The sequence below is a fragment of the Annulohypoxylon truncatum genome (assembly GCF_022578515.1).
Source record: "Annulohypoxylon truncatum strain CBS 140777 unplaced genomic scaffold F4807scaffold_23, whole genome shotgun sequence".
In the NCBI taxonomy this organism is placed as follows: domain Eukaryota; kingdom Fungi; phylum Ascomycota; class Sordariomycetes; order Xylariales; family Hypoxylaceae; genus Annulohypoxylon; species Annulohypoxylon truncatum.
In genome coordinates this window covers 2,204-25,955 of record NW_025953809.1, presented here as the reverse complement: position 1 = coordinate 25,955, position 23,752 = coordinate 2,204, and the positions used below count along the sequence as shown (strand labels likewise).

At 43.9% G+C, this 23,752-nt stretch overlaps 10 protein-coding genes across 10 annotated transcripts; 4 read left to right on the top strand and 6 right to left on the bottom strand.

The window, feature by feature from the left end:
• The first annotated feature begins 205 nt into the window (after positions 1–205).
• On the top strand, positions 206–2,181 carry F4807DRAFT_431591 (peroxisomal biogenesis factor 11). The gene is made up of 2 exons (XM_047998521.1): positions 206–344; positions 1,059–2,181. The coding sequence occupies exons 1-2, from the start codon at positions 299–301 to the stop codon at positions 1,949–1,951; spliced, it is 939 nt and encodes a 312-aa protein (XP_047852634.1). The 5' UTR covers positions 206–298; the 3' UTR covers positions 1,952–2,181.
• On the bottom strand, positions 2,182–4,121 carry F4807DRAFT_431589 (uncharacterized protein). The gene is made up of 3 exons (XM_047998520.1): positions 3,613–4,121; positions 2,562–3,549; positions 2,182–2,500 (listed from the first exon to the last, which is right to left on the bottom strand). The coding sequence occupies exons 1-3, from the start codon at positions 3,964–3,966 to the stop codon at positions 2,331–2,333; spliced, it is 1,512 nt and encodes a 503-aa protein (XP_047852633.1). The 5' UTR covers positions 3,967–4,121; the 3' UTR covers positions 2,182–2,330.
• Positions 4,122–4,335: 214 nt separating this feature from the next.
• F4807DRAFT_153785 (trimeric LpxA-like protein) lies at positions 4,336–5,152 on the top strand. Its single transcript, XM_047993247.1, has 2 exons — positions 4,336–4,817; positions 4,871–5,152. Exons 1-2 carry the CDS (start codon positions 4,419–4,421, stop codon positions 5,063–5,065), a joined length of 594 nt encoding a protein of 197 aa, XP_047852632.1. The 5' UTR covers positions 4,336–4,418; the 3' UTR covers positions 5,066–5,152.
• An 87-nt stretch (positions 5,153–5,239) lies between these two features.
• Positions 5,240–6,937, bottom strand: F4807DRAFT_452394 (amino acid permease/ SLC12A domain-containing protein; the record flags this gene model as incomplete). The annotated part of the gene is made up of 2 exons (XM_048000328.1): positions 5,240–6,715; positions 6,788–6,937. 2 exons carry the CDS (start codon positions 6,935–6,937, stop codon positions 5,240–5,242), a joined length of 1,626 nt encoding a protein of 541 aa, XP_047852631.1.
• Positions 6,938–7,618: 681 nt separating this feature from the next.
• On the bottom strand, positions 7,619–9,229 carry F4807DRAFT_431582 (uncharacterized protein). Its single transcript, XM_047998519.1, has 2 exons — positions 8,589–9,229; positions 7,619–8,534 (listed from the first exon to the last, which is right to left on the bottom strand). Exons 1-2 carry the CDS (start codon positions 8,653–8,655, stop codon positions 7,759–7,761), a joined length of 843 nt encoding a protein of 280 aa, XP_047852630.1. The 5' UTR covers positions 8,656–9,229; the 3' UTR covers positions 7,619–7,758.
• A 155-nt stretch (positions 9,230–9,384) lies between these two features.
• Positions 9,385–10,381, top strand: F4807DRAFT_431579 (uncharacterized protein; the record flags this gene model as incomplete). The annotated part of the gene is made up of 3 exons (XM_047998518.1): positions 9,385–9,535; positions 9,611–9,727; positions 9,969–10,381. Coding segments are annotated over exons 1-3 (172 nt in total), but the record flags the coding sequence as incomplete, so codon positions are not given.
• On the bottom strand, positions 10,382–12,236 carry F4807DRAFT_431578 (uncharacterized protein). Its single transcript, XM_047998517.1, has one exon. The coding sequence runs from the start codon at positions 12,113–12,115 to the stop codon at positions 10,619–10,621; it is 1,497 nt and encodes a 498-aa protein (XP_047852628.1). The 5' UTR covers positions 12,116–12,236; the 3' UTR covers positions 10,382–10,618.
• Positions 12,237–15,819: 3,583 nt separating this feature from the next.
• On the bottom strand, positions 15,820–16,915 carry F4807DRAFT_431576 (uncharacterized protein). The gene is made up of 2 exons (XM_047998516.1): positions 16,712–16,915; positions 15,820–16,662 (listed from the first exon to the last, which is right to left on the bottom strand). The coding sequence occupies exons 1-2, from the start codon at positions 16,883–16,885 to the stop codon at positions 16,216–16,218; spliced, it is 621 nt and encodes a 206-aa protein (XP_047852627.1). The 5' UTR covers positions 16,886–16,915; the 3' UTR covers positions 15,820–16,215.
• Positions 16,916–17,567: 652 nt separating this feature from the next.
• F4807DRAFT_153696 (uncharacterized protein) lies at positions 17,568–18,299 on the top strand. Its single transcript, XM_047993245.1, has 2 exons — positions 17,568–17,880; positions 17,929–18,299. The coding sequence occupies exons 1-2, from the start codon at positions 17,673–17,675 to the stop codon at positions 18,198–18,200; spliced, it is 480 nt and encodes a 159-aa protein (XP_047852626.1). The 5' UTR covers positions 17,568–17,672; the 3' UTR covers positions 18,201–18,299.
• A 16-nt stretch (positions 18,300–18,315) lies between these two features.
• On the bottom strand, positions 18,316–20,694 carry F4807DRAFT_153714 (WD40 repeat-like protein). Its single transcript, XM_047993246.1, has 4 exons — positions 20,497–20,694; positions 20,293–20,438; positions 20,049–20,197; positions 18,316–19,978 (listed from the first exon to the last, which is right to left on the bottom strand). The coding sequence occupies exons 1-4, from the start codon at positions 20,571–20,573 to the stop codon at positions 18,398–18,400; spliced, it is 1,953 nt and encodes a 650-aa protein (XP_047852625.1). The 5' UTR covers positions 20,574–20,694; the 3' UTR covers positions 18,316–18,397.
• Positions 20,695–23,752: the final 3,058 nt, after the last annotated feature.

The window sequence follows — 23,752 nt, the reverse complement described above, 5'->3', positions numbered from 1 at the left end:
ATCGAAGGACATCGCTCTGAGTGTTTGAGGGCAGAAGTTTAGCTTCCTAAGTGCTGACATTTGATTTGCTCCGTTAAAACAAGGATACAAATCTTACATAACAAGGAGTCTTAAAACTTCAAAGCAAAGGGGGATATGGACCCGCAAATCCTTCGGCTGTTGCCGCATAATGCGATCTGACCAATCTAATAATAACCCCTCCGTCAATTCATCCAGGTGTTTAGAATTCTCAACTTCTATTATATCCTTCTATACAAAACATCTATCGTTCATCTTGTCGTAACATCATAGTGTCAGGATGTCTCAAACGTTCGAGACGTTTATTAAATTCACAACCGACTCAGGTACGGTTTAATTCTCTTTCCCCATCGCCATCAAGCCACCATCGTGGGGTGTCGGAACTCCGTGATAATTGGCGAGCCAAGCGGTTCTGCCGGAGAAGTAGTTCATCTCATAGAGCCGCCTCAATTGATAGGCTATCATGTCAATGGACATGAGCTTAGTATAACCACCTGGATGCCATTTGCTCCGTTTGGATAAGACGGTGTTTAAGCTGGATTGCCTTAATTTCTTAATGATGGACTCTGGCGCATTGCCGACATCTCATGATTACAAATCCCCAGACATATGTATTATCCATGAAAATCAGCGAATTCACATTTCAATATGTAAAAAATAACGTACATCATTGCTGAAGTCCTGGACATGAACTGAGCTAGAGGCGAGCACATACCTGGCTTTGAAGTCCGGCGCTCAGCCGATAGGTACTCTGACTCTTGGTATATTTAAGAGCAGCTTCAACAGCCTTCTAACTACATATGACCGAGTCTTCCTAAGTAGATGCTTCGAAAGGCGTTATAGGATGATTTCCACCTTATAACTATGACCTTCTGATCAGCGCAAGCTCGCATAATACTATGTTATCCTGTTATATCTCATAATTCATATCTCACCATAGTAGTCTACTTTCATTGAATCTTCATTTGCCTTCATATTTCATCAATACACGCTCAATATCTTCATACACACTCCTACACACCAACTAACTCCCCTCACAGTCGGCCTAGAGCGCACATTCCGGCTCTTCCAATCCATCGTGCAAATCCTCTCCTTCTTCTCCATCCCCTTCGACCTACTCCTCTACGTGCTCAGCACCAGCACGGGGCAAATCCCCTCCTCGTCCGCCGTCCGCGCCATCCTCAAGGCTTTGAACCAGCGCCTCGGTCTCGCGCGGCGCTTCTTCCGCGTCTTCCGGTCCCTCGAATCCTTCAACGCCGCCCAAAAACTCTCCGCCCGCCTCTCCTCCCCGGCGACCTGGGCCGGCGCCCACCGCGGGCTCCTCGTCAAAGCGCACCCCTGGCTCGACGTCTTCGCCAAGACCTTCAACGGCCTGTACCTGCTCCTCGAAGCGTCCACTCTACTCGACGCCCTGCAAATCCCGGGCCTAACCGTCTTCGCCGCGCCGCAGGAGCGCCTCGTCGCCCTCGAGGCCCAGCGCTTCTGGCTCTTCTCCCTCGTCTGCGGCGCCCTGTACCATGCCCTCGAGATCCCGCTCCTGATCGCCTACTACCCGCCACCTCCTAAGATCGAAGCCCCGAAGTCGAAGGAGGACGTCGACGAACGCCTGTCCGCGGCCAAAATGACCGAGGCCGAGCACGCGGCGTACCTGCGCCGCGCCTCCGCGAAGCGGGACGAGGCCGCCCGCGACTGGGCGGTCCAGGTCTCGCGGTCGATCCGCAAGCTGGGGCGCGCGGCGGCCGCGAACGCGCTAGATGTCGTGCTGCCGGGCGTCGCGGTGGGGTGGATCAAGGCGGAGCCGGGGACCGTGGGCGTGGCGATGCTGGTGACGACGATCCTGACGAGCATGGATGTGTGGGAGCGGTGCGCGCGGGAGGTCCGCGGGGTCAAGGCCGCGGAGGGAGAGTCGTGGGCGATTCCCCGGCGGGCTTGAGTCAATGGTTGGGTGTTTGTCTATGCAGGGAGGCTTAAATACCAAGTTTGGTCATCTCGCCTGTGCTTATTGGGTAGATGGGCGATGCAACGCTGGGAATAAGGCTTGGGAATGAGACCACGAGGGGTTGGGTATAAGATAGAGTCATATAGGCGTTATGTGTGTGGGATGATTGTCATCTGCAAAAAGGATACTCGTGATATAACTTCACCCTCAGAATCACTAGACGTCATAATCTCGAAAGCGTTTCTGGAATCAAGTGCTGTCTCCGCATGGATATGTACAAGGTAATAAATATTGTGTGGTGTACAGAGTAATTCTTTTCACCCTTGGAATTACGCCTTCTAGCCATGTAATATAATAGGCAATCCACTCAAGTCTATTGACCGGGAGCAACCAACTTACCCTCTGCTCGGGTGTTAGGATGCCATCCACCAGCTAGAGCCGGGCCCCCATTTTCAGCCCTATACTTCGCCATCCTCGCCTCTAATTCGGGTCTGAAGTGACGGATGAGACCTTGGATGGGCCATGCAAAAGCCTCACCAAGAGCTATGAAGTATTAGTATTCTTTCTATTGTGATGATGGTGATAATAAAGGGTGATCACTTACCACAGATGGTGTGGCCTTCGACCTGTTTCGTTAACTCCTGCAACATATCAATTTCTCGCTCACGGCCCATTCCCTTCTCAAACCGGCTCATGATCTGCTCCGTCCACTTGCTACCCTCTCGGCACGGCGTACATTGTCCGCAAGACTCGTGTCGGTAGAAATGACTTAACCGGGCGATGGCTCGGACTACATCGGCGCTCTTGTCCATGACGATAACCGCAGCGGTACCGAGACCGGATTGACTATCCTTGAGCGCGTCGAAGTCCATTAATTGGTCATCGCAGACGTGCTTGGGGAGAATAGGAGTAGATGATCCACCTGGGATAATAGCGAGTAGGTTGTCCCAGCCACCCCTCACACCACCACAGTGCTTCTCGATGAGTTCCCGTAAGGGAATACTCATTTCCTCCTCGACGGTGGCGGGGTTGTTGACGTGACCGGAAATGCAGAAAAGTTTGGTTCCTTGATTCCGTTCTCGGCCGAAGCCGGCGAACCAGCTACCACCTCTTCTGCAGATTGTAGGAGCAACGGCAACAGTCTCCACATTGGCAACCGTGGACGGGCATCCGAACACACCGACAGCGGCCGGGAACGGAGGCTTTAAACGGGGCTTTCCGGGCTTACCCTCTAGAGATTCGATCAATGAAGTCTCTTCACCACAGACGTATGCACCAGCGCCACGGTGAACGTATACATCGAAATCGTAGCCGGAACCGCAGGCATTCTTGCCGATTAATCCATCAGCGTAGGCTTCGTTGATAGCCTTCTGTAAAACGGCGGCTTCGTAGATAAACTCGCCACGGATATAGATATATGCGGCGGTGGCGTTCATGGCTCGGCCAGCGACTAGACATCCTTCGATAAGTTTGTGGGGGTCCTTTCGCATGATTTCTCGGTCTTTGCATGTGCCGGGTTCGCCTTCGTCGGCGTTGACGACAAGGTATCGGGGCTTCGTATCCTTGTCCCAGTCTTTGAAGTTCATGAACGACTGTATCGTTCGTCAGTGACGAATTGCTAGCTAAGTTTGCTAGACCCGCAACATTAGACATACCCATTTCAGGCCAGAAGGAAAACCGGCTCCTCCTCTGCCTCTCAATCCGGATGCTTTAATCTCGCCGATAATCCAATCATGGCCCTTCAGAATTATCTCCTTCGTCTTGTGCCAATCTCCCATCTTCTTAGCAGACTTTAAATCGGCGGGGAATCGGCCGTACAGATTTTGAAATATGCGATCTTGGTCCTTTAGGCCGCCATAGGTGCGCTTCGGGGTGCCCTCTTGGACGGTCGCGAAAGATCGGCTCTGTTGGGATGCGGAGGTTTGTGGTATTCTGGAGCAGGCCGGCAGCGCGACTCGCGACAACGCCTTCGCAGAGGCTGCCGACGGCGCAGTGGTCCTTGACAGCATGTTGAAGGTATTCGGGCGCTCAATTGAGCATAGGGAGTGGAGAGTCCGGAAGGCGACGGGAATTATTTAGTAGGTTTTGTCGTTGAAAAGGTGAGGCCTTTGAATAGAAATGACAGCCTCATGATTGGCTCAACCTCCACAGTGGGTCTGATTTTGTGGCGATCGAAGCTTGAACCACCTTCGACTGTGGCTAGTAGCTGAATAATGAGGTCATTCTAATCGTCCATTCGTCCACGAATACCCATATTTAAAGATATGCTTAAGCACATATTAGATGCTCTATTTAATGCATAGATCGTCATCGATAAGAATGATAAGACTGATAAAGCTGATAAGGAATATGACATGTACTTTAATTATTTGATGCCAATTCACAGTTCAAACAAACAATTGCTCGAGTCCATCGACATCCTTGTCGTCGATACTCTTCCCCACTTAAACATAGGAGCAAAATGTCATCATCTAAACGTCAATCTATTGTCCCACGCGTCCATTCTGGTCCTAAGGCACCAGTCAATTTCTCCCAATCCATAATAATAGCTGACTCGGCGCTTCTGACCGGTAACCACACGATCAACATTAGCTCCGAGTCCGTCGTCCATCCTCGGGCGAAGCTAGATTCCTCCAATGGACGAATAACCATTGGTCGGAGATGCATCGTCCATGAACGGACAAGTATTGGGCAATTATCTGCAGACCCAAGACCAAGTGAAACTCGTGATGGCGTATTTATTGGCGACTATGCTACGATAGAGGTTGGCGCTGTGCTCGAGTCTGGAGGCACACAGATTGGCGACGGATGTCTGATCGGTGTAGGATGTAAAATCGGAAAAGGTGCAAAACTTGGAAAGGTCTGTCCACCATATCTCCTGATGTCGAAACCCTGATATTAACTATGAAAAAGCATTGTACTTTAACTCCACAGAGCGTAGTACAGCCCTTCGAGGTAATTCCGGACTTCACTGTAATCTATTCAAACGGAACCAGACGAATCGACAAGCGTGGCGTATCGGAGCTGAAAAACAAGGCACAGGCCCGTCAGATCGAGGTGTTAAGGAGACTTATACCCAGCAACCCAAACAAGTTTATATCGCAATGAGCGTTCTAGATACCCACACTTTGGCGTCAGTTCAACTCGCATAATGATACCCAATTAAATATGAATGCCTATTTATCACCACTATTGGCCGTATCGTCTATTTTCATATTCAACATGGCCTCGTTGATTTTCTATTCAGCCTCTCCTAATACCAGGCATCCCACCCATCCTGTCTTAGCCAAAGAGAAACCGTTTAACTATAATATACCATGGGATACTAGTCTTTTCCGAGGGGCCACCTTGAGCTTCCCCCGTCAAATACTCTCGTCTACCAGTAACGAGGTCAGCCTCAGCGGCTCCTATAATCTTCGTCCCCTTCGCCATCTTCCAGCCGATAGACAAGACTACAAAAATCGCGATCACGACATACGAGAAGACGAAGTCCACCGCGTGAAAGCCGTCTACGAAAACCTCATACCCGGAAATGAAAACCAAGAAGACATTGAGCGCCACCACAAACCACGCGCCGTATGGGTACAGGAAGGCCTTATACGGCAACTCCTCTATCCCGCGTCCTTGGCGTACCCACGCCCGGCGCAGGCGTATATGCGTGACCCCGATCATCGCCCACGCGATGAACGTCGCATCGCCGGAAATCGTAATCAGATATGTGAACACCTTCCCCGGCGTCGCCGCGATGTTCAACAGCGACAAGAGTCCCAACGCGTTCGAGAACACAATCGCATTGACCGGGACCCCGTTCTTCGTCGTCTTCGCGAAGAACGCCGGGGCGCGTCCGCGGGCGGCTAGCGCCGCGAGGGCCCGCGAGGCCACGTAGATCGCGCTGTTGACGCTGGACAGCTGCGCCGTGATCATGACCACGTTCACCAGGTTGCCTCCCGCGGCCCAGCCCGCGTGCGCGAACGCGATGCTCCAGGGCGACTGCGCCGACTTGCTGGTCGCGGTTAGCAGGCCCGGGTCGTCGGAAGACACGATGATGCCGGCGAAGAAGACGAGCCCGAGGAAGATGACGAGGATGCGGTAGAAGGTCTGGCGGATGGCGCGCGGCAGGTCGCGGGCCGGGTCGCGGCTCTCGGCCGCGGTCAGCGCGAGCATCTCCGTGCCGCTGTAGTAGACGGCGGCGAGCACGAAGGTGCGGCCGAAGCCGGAGATGCCGTTCGCGATCGCGCCCGGGTCGCGCCAGTACCGGAAGCCGATGTACGACCCGCCGACGGCGCCCGTGTTGATCAGGATGGCGACGAGGAAGCCGCCGACGACGCACAACAGCTTCCAGCACGCGAGCCAGAACTCCATCTCGCCGTAGACGACGACGCCGAGGAGCGAGGTGCACTGGAACCCGACCCAGAAGATCAGGACCCAGACGTAGGAGGGCACGGCGGAGGTCCACAGCCCCATGATCAGCGAGATGTTGTTGTAGTCGTTGGCGATGTTGGTGACCCACGCGTACCAGTAGTTGACGCCGAGGCTGAAGGCGAGCGCCGGGTCGACGAAGCGGCCCGCCAGCTCGATGAAGGCGCCCTGCACCGGGAAGAGCGTGGTCATCTCCCCGAGGCTCTGCATCACGAAGAAGACGTCCACGCCGATGATCAGGAAACAGATCAACGCGCCGACGGGCCCGCTGTACGCGATCGCGGACCCGGTCCCGTACCAGATGCTGGCTCCTACGACGCCGCCGAAGGCGATCATTTGCTGGGCTCGAGGTTAGATTCCGGAAGTTTGTGGGGCTCTTTCATGTGCCCGGGTAGTGGAGGGGATACTGACTAGGTGGCGGTTCTTGAGGCCGCGCTGCAGGCCGTCGTCTATGACATTGCCGTTACTGGCAAGAGTGGTATCTGTTGGCTCGGGAGAGACATCGTCGGTTGAGCTTGGTGTCTTTTCGTCGACTACCGCCGGTGTTGGAGGTGTGCCCATGATTTGGTGGTGCTAAAATCCCACTCTTAGACGCATAAAGATAGGCAATTTCTAGCATTAAGAATTATATCGAACTAGATCAGCCGTTGAAGAACCATTCTCTAATGAGTGCCACGACTTCACTACTTACAATCAATAAGCATCAAGTGAATAGTTTTTTCGACCACAAGTTTATATTATCTTGAGCAAGAAAAGACATATCGAAGAACTCATTGCTATCCATGTACAACTGCTCACTCTCCATTGGCTAAACAAGGTTACATTGGGGATCGCGACATCTAAGTCAAGTAAGTCTTATCGTATACCCAGTCAAGTAGGTAGTCTAGGTTAGATACGTCTGCCGATAAGCACGTATAGTAAGCTTCGGCGTATGCCTTGGTGGTTAATAGATATGCGATATGATCCCATATGGGCCGCCGATTAGATCTTCAGTCGTTTGTATTAGGTTTTGACACGGCATACCAGCATAGTCTAAGTAGGTCAAGTCTAGCTTGATTCATTCCACGAAATGCTCATGAATACTTGCCTGTTTATAGAAGTAATTGATATTAGAACAAATGAAAGTATAATATATGACGTACTCGCGACGGCCTAGCCGAAGATCAAAAAGGTTCAGGCAAGAGGTAAACATGTTTCGAAGGAGTGACGGGGTCAAGTACCAGTACCCCTGATCATCAAATTCGGAGCGGGAAACAAATCAAGCTACTATGCCAATGTTACAATTATAATGCAATAAGCTTGCTATCGAAGACTGTATATCATCAACCAGATACCATAAATACCTACCCAGTCAACGTCAAAACCATCACGTCACCAAATATTCAATCATCAAACTTCGACTTAGCCCCCTTCCTAACCACCGTCGCCGCCTCCCTCGCACTCTCCCTCGCATCGCGATTAAACTCCTCCCTAAACTCCCGCAAATATCCCGGGACCTCCTCAACCCTATTATACTCCCCGGGAACCGGCTCACCAATCGTATAATGAATCGGCAGTACGCCGGTCCACACCTTATCCAACAACTCCCCGTTCTCCAAGTCCGCCTTATCGTCCTTCGGTAGCCCGGACCGAATCTTCGCGCTCCCGGCCGCGATCTTGACGCGCAGCACGCTCGTGCTCTGCATCTCGGCGCCGTTGGGCGGGACGCGGGTGTGCCGGTACCGGTCGCGCACGACGGCGTCGGTGATGAGCCGCATGACGTATTCCTTTTCCTCGGGGTCGCTGACGAGCGTCGCGTGCCCGAACAGCACCGCAGAGCGGTAGTTGTAGCTGTGCGAGTTGGGCGTGAGCGAGAGCACGAAGCCGTCTACGTGGCTGGCCGCGACGCACAGCGGCAGGCCCTCCTCGTCCCCCTCCTTCTTGTCCTCGCCACTGTTGCCGTCGGCCTTCCGCGTGAGGTTCATGATGCGCGAGGACACGTAGCCGTGGAGGTACAGCTCCAGCACGTCGCCCGTGTCGGCGCTGGGGCGCGCGAACGAGCCCATCTGCCCTATCATGGGCAGGATCGTGGGAAAGGGGGAGTTGGGGACTGTGAAGGAGACGTGGAGGATGGGGCACGTGTTGACGATCTGGTGGATGGTCTCCAGGGCGTAGGATGCTTGGGGGGGGATTATTAGTTAGCTGCTACGGAAGGTAGCTGTGAGTTCTTTACCTCGTGAGTCATATCGGTTGACCTTGCTGTAAGGTTGCTTGGGATATTCTAGGTCGACGGAAGGCATCTTGAATTATTTGAAATTCCCTTCTCAACCGGTGAGGTTGTCTGGTTATGACTTTGGATAAAATATGAGAAAACGCTAGTCCTCATCAAAGATATCTAGCCGATGAATGTGCTGATAGTCTCGAGATCAACAACGACGTCTCTTTCAATACAAGCCCCTTTTTATAGGGGTTCTCATCGGAGCATGAGTCACGACTGAGACTTGTAACTTATGATCAAAACCCACTTTAAGAAGTTATACTGCGCCCTTCGATGAACAAATGAATATGAATGAACTGAGATGTTTATATCAAGCAGCGACAGTGAAGACAAATAAGAAGTAGATGATTGGTTAGCTTCATAGATCGATGGATGCGAGATGGGTGGGTACAACCTGGGGAAGAGCACTTGCTCTATCCATTCTTAGAAAGTCCATGCGATGTAGCTTGTTATATCAGTAAACAAGGAAATATATAGTACATCCGATTAGAAATTCTAGGCCGATGGCGGGTTAACTTATAAGGAACGCCCTCTAAGAACTTGCAGAAGGCGAGTCATGGTATACATCAAATCCCGATGACGATGGTCAAAGAATATGACTGCAGTGCACGTTCCATCCTACCTGTACATTTCCGAGCCGCGGGGGCTAATATCTCGCTTACTTAAGCCATACTTACTGAGCCATACGTGGCTTAAGATCCCGACACTCAGTTCCCCACCGCACAACTCGGCATAGCATCAGCCACAACACCGGAGCCCCACCAAAAACTTCATCGCATCGCATCACATCACGAACAAACCCACTTCGGAATTTCTCAGTCAATCCCCCAAGTCAATCGAGACCCCAAACCTCCGCCGTCACCCGCCCTGACGGCCCCCGATCTAGACAATGGCGAAGAAGGGTAACTCACACTCCAATCCCATGCTCATACCAAAGACGCACAACGAACCCGCTAACTCCTGAATCCCGCGTGCAGCCAAGTCCCGTCTCATCCCCGTGCGCCTCATCTCGATGGCCATGACCGGCTTCTTCTACACCTACTCGCGCCCGCGAGCGTCGCGGCCCATGAGCATGCTGAAATACGACCCCGTCGGTACGTCCCTTGTTTTTCCGCTTGTCCGCCGTAGTTGAGGAATACGCTGCCCGGGTGTGGGGGAAGGCTATCGGGAAGCGGATCGCCCGTGACTCTATGTGAATCATAGCCGTTGGGATAGGAGGGCCCGGGGGTATGCGTCCGAGGAATAGAAGAGTCCGATTTGTTTAGACGACATCCCTAGCAGGGTGAAAATCTCTACGCGTTAAGTACCTGACTAACTCTCGTACGTTCTTCATAGTCCGGAAAAAGGTGCTTTTCCTCGAACAGAAACGGAAAATAAAATAGTGGGAGCGCGCGCTCCGCCTATTCTTACGACACCTCACGACATTACGATGACCAAAAAGTCTCGAGTATTATAGGAACCGCTATCGCTTACCTGTCACAAAGACTTAGATGCGTGGAGGGACCGGTCCGGAATAATACCTCGTGGATATCATCATGGTTGTATAAATATATACAATGTACTATACTCTAACGTGGTCTACCCCTCAATGGTCCCGGCGTATATTCGCGATGCATTAAGCCGCGCCTGTCATGGGAAGTAAATATTTGATTACTACATTCGCCTCACCCTTCAATAAGGCCAAGATGAACCAGCTTCTCGAATTCGTGTTTTTCTTATATATATTTTTATCTCCACATCTGTCCCAACGTCTCAAACATGTGCAAGCATGGATTTGACAGGGTCCTTCGACAAGGCGCATCGTTAGATTTTCTCACCGTGAATTATCCACCATCGAAGCAAGTAGAAGCGAATTAACTGGGCTGATTGAAGCAAAGCTAAAAATAACCGCGTTTTAGCATCGTTGAGAGGCTCCGTCATTAGGAAGAAAGAATTCATGTGTCACGGTCTTGGTCTCACGAAACAGAGGTGTTGTACCACTTCGCTCAACCTTGGCTGTCTGACGACTTCATCGTTTGCGATGAAGCTATGGTCGATTGGCTGTCTGTTGAGTTCATCGCGTTAGAAGCATCAGACGGTTTACTTTGTGGTCGTTTCATTCCGACACCCTGCGAACCATAAGTTAACAGGCCAGACGGTCTTCTTTCAAGGGGTCTTCCTCGTAATGACGGTGTCTTCGGCCTCGACGATATTTCCTCAGCAGGTTTTGAGTTGTCCGACTTAGCCGAGAACTGGGTAGACATGGAGTGGGATACCTTGACTTTTTGGGCGACAAGAGTTCCATTAATTCGCTGTCGTTTCAGAGGAGGTTCGTCGATGTTGCCGCCCACTTCGACAATTTCCCCAGAGTCGTCTGCGCCAGGTGTAATGTTATCCGTATCGTCATCTCTGGACCCCTTATAATCAGATTGGCTTGCACCAACCTGTCTGGTGCTCACTCCCGAAATTGATCCTGCGACAGGCCTGTTGTATAGGCTATGAGTAGTGAGAAGGGATTTCGAACCTCTCTTTGCTATTCTCCGGTTGGCCGGCTGAGGTGCCATTGGTCTCTGGGAATCTACGGTCGGTGCATTCCCTTCCACTTCCTGTTCTGTGGAAGGACCACGAGTAGCTATTTTCATGATTCCTCGTACGGGCTGTAGGTGTCGCCTAGTGCTCCTTTCTTCTTCGACCGACATTGGGGATGCGAGATCGTTGTCGTTAGCTGGGGATTTTACAACGACCTTTCGCTTGAGATTTTGTAACTCCTCCTGTGCATTAACAACACCGTTCTGCAAGCCGCTCACCACCGTGGAGTCGTTTACTGAATGGATGAACGTCTCCCCGGTTCGCTGACTTTCGCTAGAGCCAACCGCAATTCCAGCGTTAGCTAGTCCCGCTTGGTGGTACTCGAGAGTGCCTGATAACTTTTTCTGTATCTCCAACAACTCCCTTAGCTGCTCGCTCATTTTAATCGCATTGGGCTGATCTTTTGCTAATCGTCCCAGGAGATTTCTCATTTGGCCAACCTCGTTTCTGTCGTGTGACCACTTGTCCAGACTTGTTTGCAAAGCCTCCCGCTCGATTTCAGACTCTTGTAGGCCTCTTGTCAACCCGTTCATTGAAGTGATTAGCTCAACGAGTTCGCCTCGGATTTTGTTGAGGCCTTCGTCAATATCCACCTGACTCGAATTATCTACTTGCTGCCGCAACTCGGCCAGTTCGTGTTCGAGTTCCGCGCGGGCCGTGACGGCTTCTTGGAGTCTCTTCTCAGTATCGCGGTGTTTATCTTCGAACTCTTTTGTTATCGTGGACACAATCTGAAAAGTTGCCTGTTTGTGTTGTTGAACATTCAGTTCAATAGCTTTCCGGTGCTGCTCATTTTCATTCTGAATCTGTTCCTCCTTGCCCTGCAAAATGAGAGCCTGTGCTCTCAGTTCTTCTCGGGCTGCATCGAGATCCTCACCAGACTTAATTATTGTTGTATCTCTATTGTTTATCATTCCTCGAAGCCGCTCAACTTCTTCAGCAAGCTTATCGGCTTTCTCGTTTGCGGCTCGTTCGTTGGTTGCAGCGTTTTGAAGATCAGTTAATTGACTCTTGAGTCTTTCCCGTTCTTCCGACTCTTCATTCGAAAGGATATACATCTGATTAATTTCGTCCTGTAGCTCTTGAATGTTCTGTATGTGAGTGTAGATAGCCATGTCGGCATCGTGCGCTCTACCTTGCCATTCAACAATGTTATTAGCATTTACCATTCCCTCGCAAAGTCCTTGGCATACGAGGCGGATTTCACCAAGTTTTTCTTTTAGAATCTCCTGGTCCGCAAGAATGGAATCTCGATGTGAGTTCATGGAATTATCTACTCTCTCGACAATCCTATTCGCGAGTTAGTATAGCATTCACAAACATCCCTTGAACACGTACTTTTTGACTGCGGCGTTATGGAGTCCCTCCAAGCTTTCCACCAAGGTTTCCGGATCTGCTGTTTTCAGTCTTGTTTCCTCCAAACCCTTGATAATGGCATCGATTCTATTTAGTTAGCGAAGGCCTTACTTTAAGGAGATAATTCCTTACTTCTCGTCTTGTTTCCGAATCCGGAGATCTCTAGTTTCGCTATTCTCGCGATCTAACTTCATTTTCTCTAGCAACTCTTGGTTCTGTGAAGCCACCAACTGGATTGATTGTTCATTCAGTTTGTGAAACTCACTCAGCTGGTTGCTCAGGTCTAGAGCGTGTTGTCGTTCGCGTTCGAGCTCCTTTTCGCGCTCAATCAGTTGGGTTTCAAGGGACTTGATGGTCTTATTTACTAAATACTTGTTAGCACCTACATTGTAACAAGAGTTTCAGTAAAGCTCACAATTTCCAATTTGTCCATTGGTATCATCAATGACTGCAGCAACCTTTCGCTTGACTTCAGCTCGTACTGCCTCGACGGCTGCAGTCGCTCCCTCTACGGATTCTTTCTGGATGTGCCCCTCTATTTGAATGCTTGCGGTTGCCTTCTCGCAATTCTCCTTGCATCGCAAGAAAAGTTGCTGTTGCTCGTTAATCGCATCATTTAAGCGATTTCTACAAGCTCGCAACTTTTCCTCCAGCTTCTTGCGTGCGTTCGTGGACGCAGTTATTTCATCCTGAATCTTCTGATTCTGAACACGGAGTTCCTCTTCTTTGGTTGATAAGTCGTCAATCGTCTGGTCGCGAGATTCTATGCCTTGTTGATACTTTTGAATAGCCGTGTCTTGTGCCGCGATGTGTTCCTCCAGCATTACCATCTTCTGTTCCCAACGATCTAGTAGCCTCTGGTTATAGAGGTAGTTCGTGTTCCATGATTTTGCGAACTTCGCAAGGTTTAGACTATTTTGTTCACGAGTTGGGGTGCGTTGTTGATGGTGCGTCCTCAGAGGGACCCGCGGCTTTGAGATGTTTGACGCTTGAGAGCAAGGCCTTGTCATTGACATAGGTTCATATTCAGGAGATTCGAAAGGCACGGGCCGCGTGAGATCTTTCCTTTTCTGTCGCCCACCTGAGCGATGCTTTCTCGAAGTGCGTTCGGCTTCGTCGGGATGACCTTCCTGTGTGGTTTCATCATCATTTAAAGCTGGACCATGAATAGTGGAGCGCTGCTTATTCTCTGAATGGCTTCTTTTGATAGACGTCTTTTGGGTTTGCGCTACTTGACGTTCGGAAGAGGTCAATGACGGTAGCGAAGGCTTCCGTCGTGGCACCCGATTACGAGACGACATTGTCACAAGAGCTTTTTGACGAGTATCAGAAAAGGATTTCGGGAGACGTGCACTAGCGAGAGGAGAATATGGGGATCTATGCTTCCTCCCTTCCGTATGTAGCAGATTAGTCGCATCCAGACTCTCATCTGGGAAAGGGAAATCAGATGCATTCTCCTCAGGAACTGGATCTGATACATTGTTAGCGGGCGCTTGCGTATCAAGTTCTGTAATTTCTTGTCTTTCGGCTGTGGCAATTTCTAGAGAAGTGGCTGGAGGATCAGCTTCAGGTTGTCCCACGTCCTCTACACGATAATTCGATGAGTTAGCCCTCTCCGGATTTCCATGGTCAAAAAACCCTAGAGTTCTAGAACTCGAACCTTCTTCCGATGATTTTTTTCCACTCGATGGAGCTGATATAGTTGGAAATCTTTGCGTTTTGCCGGGTTTTTGAGGAACAATCCGTCCTGGTGGGGGTTGATATTGGAAGCCAGCCCCTATTTCTTTCGCTGTCTCAATTGCTGGGCGAGTGAAAAGGTTCACACTCATAGGAGAGATTGAATGGGGTCCTGTACAAGACTGTCCAACCACCGAATCCCGATCTGATGTAATACAATTGGAGTCCTGCGAGTCTTTCAATGGTTGAAGGAGCTCGGCTTGGCTTGGCATATCGCGAGAATTGACGTCCGGAGGTTTGATGGATGCTTCAAGCCGAGGCGCCTCGGCTGAGAGATCTTCTTGCGACATCCTGATGAGCAAGAGCCCGATGTATAATCAACTGATCAATGCTCTTAGAGCAATACCTTGTGAAGCAATCAGCGCGATCCGTAGGCGCAGCTTTATTGTCTAAGTGCAGGGTATAGTGGGTGCAAATAGGCCCAGCACTCAAAGGAGTGAGATTAGGACTTCGTAGAAAAGTAGGTAGTGAGGTGAAATTGGAATTTCGGATTGAATTAAGGTCTAAAGACAGTGGATTGTGGGCATCTATGAATATGAGGAAGTGGCAATGGATATTCAGGGGGTTGCCACTTCTAACTTTACCTCCCTACTACCCGTATACCCATGATAGGCAGTCGAACATTAATAAGAAGCCTTCAATCTAGTATCTAGTAGTTACATTCTCCACCGAGTGCTCTTTCTAAGGTATTCGTTCGTCGCCAGATTCCCTTAAGCGAATATTTCAAATGCCAACAATAGCCATGCTAAGAACAGGACCAGCCACGGGTACCTATTCACAATCTCCTTAACTAGGTACCTACCTATGGTAGGTATATATCTACGGAAATAAATAAGGCACAATATCGAATAACCGTATGTCTTACGTCGTTCTATTTGGCGTAATATCTAGAAGGATATATATAGAATTAGTAGGTGAGTGTAAGAAGCGTAATATCATTAAGCCGAATTGCTATAATTCTGTTCGCCTACATACTAAATCCTACGAAACAACCTACAGTAAGTAGTGTATTCCATTTGATATAGAAATACTCTCATATTGACTACCTAGGTAGGTACCTAGAAGAATCCTCGCTATCAACATAGTGCTTCGTTAACTGGTTAGAAAGCGTCCTATCTAAGCCATGGATGGTCTAGAAGGAAGGTGAATTCTCTGATATTATCGCTCCCTCGTTTAACACTAGAATTAGTTCATGATACCTATTTTCCCACTATCTAGCACTGGCATAGTATGGAGGAATGGGTTCGCCTGTATGCAAAGCTATGTTGGCGCAGTGATTGGTACGATGTTATTGAATGGGCGCTTAAAATACATCTGGCTTTCTTTATTTCTTGCTATAATTATACGTCCTGACTAGATACGCGTGTCAAGTTTCGGGAACAGAGAGTGGTCATATCTATGATACTGTTTGAGAACGGTTGGCGTTTGGAATAGGGCGTATCTTCCACCATAGAAACGCAATGAATACTTAATTGCTTGAACATTGACGATACGTGGCACGACTATCAATGCAAGTCGCGAAATAGCGAACGTTCGCAAAGCGACGAATTAGGTATCTAGAAGATATTATATATAATTGTATAAATTTTCGTACCTGCAAGTGAAAATGTCTACTACGACTTCGAATCCACCTCGTGCCCTCGCTAACCTAACTGGCTAGTGAACTTGAACTTCAGAGGACGACTCGCGTTTATAGCTCTTGCAATTAGTGTTCCTATATTAATCGTGCTTTAACCAGGCATAGGAGAAACCATAAATATCTAGGCCATAGACGCCCAACCATGTACGAACGTAGAAGGAAGCGGCTAGACGCGATAGAAGGATCAGCGAAAAAGCGATAGCGCGTTAAATCGAAAACCAACAAGTCCATGTTTATTTTCATCCTGCGACGTTGTATGAAGCCCGGCTAACTGAGACGATTTTATAGCTTCTTTTGGTCACGATGCCCATTCCTCGTCGCTAGAACCAAACATCGGCAACACTCGCATTTCCGGCTGCAGTGCGACTGCAACGCCGGAAGTGGTATTGCTATAGATAGCACAGTATCGGAATGCCTAGAATCCGGTTGCAAGATGCTCGTGATTGGATGGGTATTGCCAATTGAAGAGGCCCGATTTCCGGCCGAATAGCTGACTTGCATAGCGACGCATCTTTGATTCGCGTCTGCTACACGATCATCCATCTTAAAAAAATTCGAGCATGAACAAAACAGTGCTGCAAGAAGACGGTTGGCACATAAAGGTTGATTATACCCAACACTGGAGACGCCATGCTCTTCGTCGCGAGCAACAGACGAAGATGTCGATGGAATAGGAGATACTACACAGATAATGATAGTTAAAACATGCTTGAGCCGTTGTCTTTGCATCTTATTCAGACAAGTTAGCGCAATAATATCCTGAATCTATATACCATACCTGGGGGCGGTAGATGAGACGGGCCGCGATTAGATCCGGAGGTGGCTTGTACTTAGAAGGTATCATGCTCTCGAATAAGCGCGGCATGATGACGCTATTCTGGCGGAATGACTGGTATCTGGAGTGGCTTATACCAGATAGTGACAATTCGTCTATCATCGTCCTCCAAAACATCACGATAATTATGGAACTAGCTGAAAACGGCTAGAGAAAAGAAGATATTTATTTGACTAGGCCGCCGATACTTATCATGTAGGAAATATTTCGTGACGGAAATTTTCTTCAGCGAATTGTAGAACGAAAGTCCAAGGAAGAGAGCTTGGGCGACAGATGTGACAAGGTGGTTAAGAAAAGCGGCATCCTTGCTACACACCCTTGTTATTACACGCTGATTGGTAGGTCGGCAAGGGGTCAAGTCGCAAAGCGCCCTTGATTAAGCGCCGCGAAGACCTCGACAGCCAATGACGGACCGAGGCGATCTAAATAAGAGATCTTAATGCATCTCTTTTAATGTGAAGCTTCGTGGTACCCAATAAGCACTGTTGTAAAATGCCGGGACCCATGCTGTCTCAACTGCCATATGTGCATCAAGCCTCTAGGAGGGCCAGGTACACCATGCGTAGTGTTCTCTACTTGGATTTTTTTACAAGCACCCATCATGCATGACTTGTCACACCCATCGGATAGCTACCTACTGTGCCTTCACGGGACGATATCTCCAAGCGCCTCTACTAGATTCCTTCCCCGCTAGGAACACCTTATTCATAAGTACCAAGAGCCCCCATGTGGTATGATATCAATCCTGGTTTTCTTCCTTCTCTCGACACCATTGTATATGGCTGGATGAGGTTTGCTCGAATACTTTAGCGGTCGCCTCACGTCGTCCCACGTCGTTCCACCTTGAACCAGAGTGCTGGATCTCACTTATATTCATTTTCAAAATTTGCTAGTGCGAGTCACTATGGCGACCTCTACTTCTTCGAACTCGTTCCCCCTAGCGACGGACCAGCCTTACAGCGAAGGCGATAGCGGCCCTGGCTCGATCAGCTCTGGTGGAAGCATCGATAATTCAGCTGGAGCTTCTGGAAGCAGCCCTGGCGTTGTTCAAATTTCCCATGGTGCGATAGTCGCTATAATAGTTGTTGTTGCGGTCGTATGCGTGCTTGGCAGTAAGTTCCCTTCAGAATGTAAGGTTTCAACACACTGACATAGCACAGTCTCTACGGCAGTACTCTTCTACCTTGCAAAGAAGAGAGAATGGAAGGTTAGAGAAAGCATCCGGCGTTCGGCAAGGAAGGTAGTCACTGCTCTCACGCCTCGCCGCTCCGAATTCCCGAAATCAGTGAAGGATAGCTCTCGAGGTCGTGTTCGGTTGGACGACGTACCACCTACACCTCGACTCCGACCCGAAGATGTCGAGAAGGGCCTTGCCCAATCTAGTACTCGACAGAGTCCGGAGGGAAGAAGCAAGAAATGGACGAGGAAGTAAAATATCGTAATGAGTCGACTGGTGAATTGACATTGGGCTGGCCAAAGCTAGTTAAGAGGAAGGGAAACAGAGTCATCGAGGCGGGTAATGCATTTAACTAGCTTCCCTTGGAATTGGAGCACGGAGTTGGGGGAAGCAAAGCCTATTGCCTTCTGGATATGTATCAATATCAATTATCGCTAGCATTTTGTTGGGTATCAAAGCCGCCTGAAGGTATTAGTACTAGCGCTCCGTCTTGAGTCTGTTCGTCGATCTTTCGTTTGCGTCTTAGGAGCCTCGTCATCTATCTTTTTCTTTCTCGACTCTGGGACGAATGTGACCTGTCTCTCTCCAACTATTTCACCGTTTCGAACTTTGCTGATCCTGCCCGACTTTTGGGTCCTGGATCCTAGGGAGGTGTCTTTGGATACACGACCACCACTTTGATTGGACGTCCTAACACGCATTACCATCTCCTTTGGCGCATCCTTCTTAAGGGCTATTGCATCCTCGCTGTCATCGACGTCACTCGAATCTTCATCGCTTTCATCTGAGAATTGGGCGCCCGCGGTTGTAGTCTTCGCGCCTGTTTCTGGGTCAACTCTCGTGCTTGGGTTTAGAACCTGGAACTCGCGGCTATTCTCATCAATCCTAAACTCCTCGTCTTCGAACAATCGGTTGAATCGTTCATCGCCGAGTACTCCAGCCTTTGTATCAACATGGGCTCTCTTCTCTTGGCGTTTGAGTAGTTTGTCGACCAATTTCTGGTTAACCTTGACCTTCTTATTTCCGCGGATTCGGCTGGCACGCTCCTTTTCGACCTTCTCCTTAATGCGCTTCGCACGTTCCTCTTCCACGGCATACGGGTTGGCGATTAGACGAGCTTGGTCGTACAACTTCGAAGCGACAAAATAACCATGCATGTAAGGACGCAATAAGTTGGTCTTGCCAATCAAGTGTGCCAGGCTGAGTGATTTCAATTCCGGTAATGTCAGGAATTTGAAGTTGTCGTACTGATCGGTGCTGATTTCCTCGGCCATCTCCTCGACCATGTTGTCGAGGAACGAGCACCACCGCGGCGCAGGCCCTAGTTGGGGTATGAAGAAACTGTGTAGAGGTTTGCCTTCGTTCGCCGTAAGGATCATCCCGGTGTTCTTGCACCATGTGACGAAATTTATGTCAACCAATGGCTCGACCGAGGTCCAGGTCTCACCATCAAGCTCGTCCCAAATCTTGATCATCTGCTTGTCAGCAGACAAGATCTTCTTTTCTTGTGAAGAAGTTGTCAGGTGAATGAGATTCTTAATTGGGAATCCAGGACCATGATCCTTCTGTAACAGTGGCTTGGGGCTTCGTAAATCGAAAAGTTTGATAAGGCCATTCGACGTGCCGGTTGCTAGCGAAAGACCTGAAGGGTTAAAATCAAGGGCGGTTATTTCACCATCCTGGCCCCCAAGAATAGCAACCCGTGACTTGGATCGTGAGTCCCAGAATTCGACTGAGCCGATCGAAGTACCAAAAGCAAGTAAATTGTGGCTGTTTTCAGCAACTGCCGCGGTATTAACACTTCCAACACCAATGCTTCCCTGCAGTCCAGTTTCAACGCCGTCGTCGGTACCAACGTCGACTTGATATGATTTCATGAACCTCCCGATTTCAAGATTCATCCGAAACACTTCTCCGTTACCATCAGAATCCAAACCCACCGAGGGAACTAAGGCTTCAGTAGCATGGCGATCATAGACCAGATCTCTTCCGTACCTAGGCAGACGTAGTTCATAGTGGCAACCAGCCGGGGTCTATCATTCGTTGATTAGCGTCGGGCACTAAAATTGGAAGCAATATCCCATGTTATAAATCGGATCTTACGTGGAATTCAAGTTTTCTATCGCTTTGTAGGTGTAGAGACTTGGAGTAGTCGGTCGAGAGGAGAAGGAAGGTCGTATTGAGAGATTTCGTATGTCTTGAATAGGATAATGCGAGGTGAGGAAGATAATGGACATGGAACTGTGGCTTGTCTACTAGATATTAGTAACCCCTTCTACCTCCCTCAATATCCCCCTTCAGTGAGACGAGAGGGTTAGGGCCGTTGTTAAGTAGTATGGCAACGCACATGTTCCAGTTGACATAATCCAGTCATTGTCTTCTGAGACTCTGATGCATTGGCTAGCTTCCTCAAATTCAAAGTCTTGAAGTAGCTCTATTCGGTTCTGATACTCGGGATCCGATTTTAGACTACGTTTTCGGCGACGCGCCAACCTGCATATATATCCGATTAATTATCCTTCCTGATCGAGAAAAGTGTAGGTTGGCTTACCAGTCTGGAAGAGGACGCGCAGTGTTAGCGCCGGCTATTGTGTACACGGACACATCGCCTTGATTAGTGACTTTCATGGCGATAATGGTTGCGACGAGAGCGTCTCTACCTTTGGAAATAGGTAGGGTAGCGAATAGTGAAGTAAAATGCGAAAGACGAAAAAAAAGATCGAAGTTCCAAGGTTATGGTAGAAAAGTACAATAAAGGGGCGATAAGAAAATTTAGTGGACACTAATCTTGATCGATAAGAGATACCCTGGTTGTTTGGTCAAGTGTTATATGGTATGGTATATGTGGATTAATGATGCTTTTTTTAGGTTTTAAGATTATTTAAGATTTAATAAAACGTTATTTAATATTAATAATATATTAAAATATATATATTAAAATATAATATTATATAATAATATTATTTATAAAAAAGTTTATATTTTTATAAGTTTAATATAATTATTATAATTAATTTTTTTTTATATTAAAATTTACGATTATTTTATTTTTATTATTATTTAAGTTTTTTTTTTTAATTTATTTAATATATTTATTATTTAATTTTTTATATTTAATAAAATAACGTTATTATATTAAATTATAATTAATAATTTTTCGTTAATAAATTTTAAACGTTATTTATTTAAAATACGGTAAATTACGATTAAAAATATTTATAAAAAACGCGGGTTTTAAATAATTAATAAAAACCGTATCGTATATTTTTTAATAATTAAAAAAATTAAACTTATAAACGAAATAATTAATACGTTTAATAATTTGGAAAAGTTTAATATATTATTATTTAAGTTTTTTTTTTAAAATTATTATTATTAATATATTATAATTTTTATATAATTATAATATTATTTTTTATTTAATTTTAAAAAATATAAATTTATAAATTACGTTAAAATATTTTTTCGAAATTATTATTATTATAATTATAATATTATATATATTAATTTTATTTATTAATATTATTATATTAATATTAAATAAAAAATTAAACGTATAATTATATAAAATTTTTAATAAAAATTTTTTTATTACCGATAATTTTATTATATTAAATTTATATAATAATTTTAATAAATATTATTTTTATTTTAAATTATTAATTAAGTTATAAAAATAATATTATAATATTAATTTTAAATATAAAATAAATTTTTTAAATTATTTATTAATTTATAAATAATATACGGTTATAAAAAATAATTTTATATTTTATTTTTTTTAAAATATTAATTAAAATTTAAATAATTATTTAAGGTTTTTATTTATTATAATAATTTTAAAGGGATTTTAATTATTTAATAACATTTAATTATAATATATGTTTATTTAATTTTTTATTATTTAATTATATTTTTTTATAATAATTATTATTATTTTTACGAATTTATTTATTATTATATTTATAATGTTATATTTATTATTAATTTATGGAAACTTGAAATTTAAATTTAATATTATTATAAAAAAAAAATATAATAATAATAAAATTAATTATATATTTTTATAAAATTTATATATTTTTATTTTAAATAAAAAATATTTAAAACATGAATTTATATATTTTTTAAATTTGTTTTAATTTACGACGAAACTTATTAATTATAATTTTAATTTTATAAATTCGTAATAGTTAAAATTATAAATCATTTCGAAAATTTTTAAAAAACATAATTTTAAAATATAAAACTTGTTTATCATTTCCGATTTTTTTTAAAGTACCCGGTTTTATATATAAAATAATAATAATATTTAATTTTCGGGTATTAAGTTTTAATTAATTTTTATAATATTTAAAATATTTTTTTATTTAAAATTTTTTAAGTATTTTATTTATATTTTAATTTAAAATTTTAAGTTTATTTTTATAAATTTTATGTTTTTTAATATTTTTAAAATTTAAAATTAAATCGTTAATATGGTTATAAATTTAATTATTAATAATGTAATTTTATAATTTATTTATAAATTTAATTTTATATGGTTATTTTTTATAATTATTATTAATTATATTTAATGATTATTTAAATTATAAAATAATATATTTAAATTATTTAATTTAATATTATTATTAATTTTTTTAAATGTTTATAATTATAAAAATATATTAAAAATTATATGTAAATAACCCGGTTTATATAATATTATAAATTTAAATTTTCCGATATATTTTATTATTTATATTAATTATAAATTTTTATTATTTATAATTATAAAGTTTATAAAATTAAAATATAAAAATATATTAAAAATTATTTAATAATTTATAAAAATATATATTCCGTTTTAAGTTATAAATATTTATATTTTTATTTTTTTAAGTGTTTAAATTAAATTAAATATTTTTATTTTTATTAATTAATATTTTTTCTTAAAAATTAAAAAAGTTTTAAATAAAAATGCGATGGGTTAAATAATAATTTTCGGGGTATATTTTATAATTTTTTTATTTTTTAAAATTTTTAATAATATATTAAAATAAATATAATAAATATAAACTTTAATATTATATTTTAAAATATTAATATTAATATATAATAATTTATTTATGTTATAATATATTAATATTATATATTTAATTAATGTATTTTTTATTATTTTAAATAATATTAATTTGGTTTTAAATAATGTTATAATATTTATGTTTTTTATTTATATTTTTTATTTTTACTTAATTTTAATATAACGAAGGTTTTATTAATATAATATTATTTTATAACGTTTTAATGGTATAATTAATTTAATAAATTTAAGTATAAATAATTATATATATTTAATTAATTTAATAAATGTTTTAAAATTTTTTAAAAATTTTAAAAATTAAATATATTTTATTATTATAAATTTTTTTTTAATAATTAATAAATTAAATAAATTAACGAATTTTTTTAATAATATAATATTAAAAAAAGCGATAAAAAATTTAAAAGGATTAATAAAAATGTTTATATTTTAAAAAATTATAAAAATAATTTTTAAATTTAATATATATTTTTTAATAATTTTAAATGTTATTATTATATTATTATAATAATAATTTATATTATTAATTAATTTAAAAGTTATATTTATTTTTTATTATATATATATTATATTATTTTTATATTTTATAATTAAATAATTAAATGTGTATTAACTTTTTATTATAATTATTATAAATGTTTAATAAAAAAATAAGTAAATTTCTTATTAATAATAAAAGGTTAAATAATTATAAATTATTATATATTTTTTATCTTTTATTTTT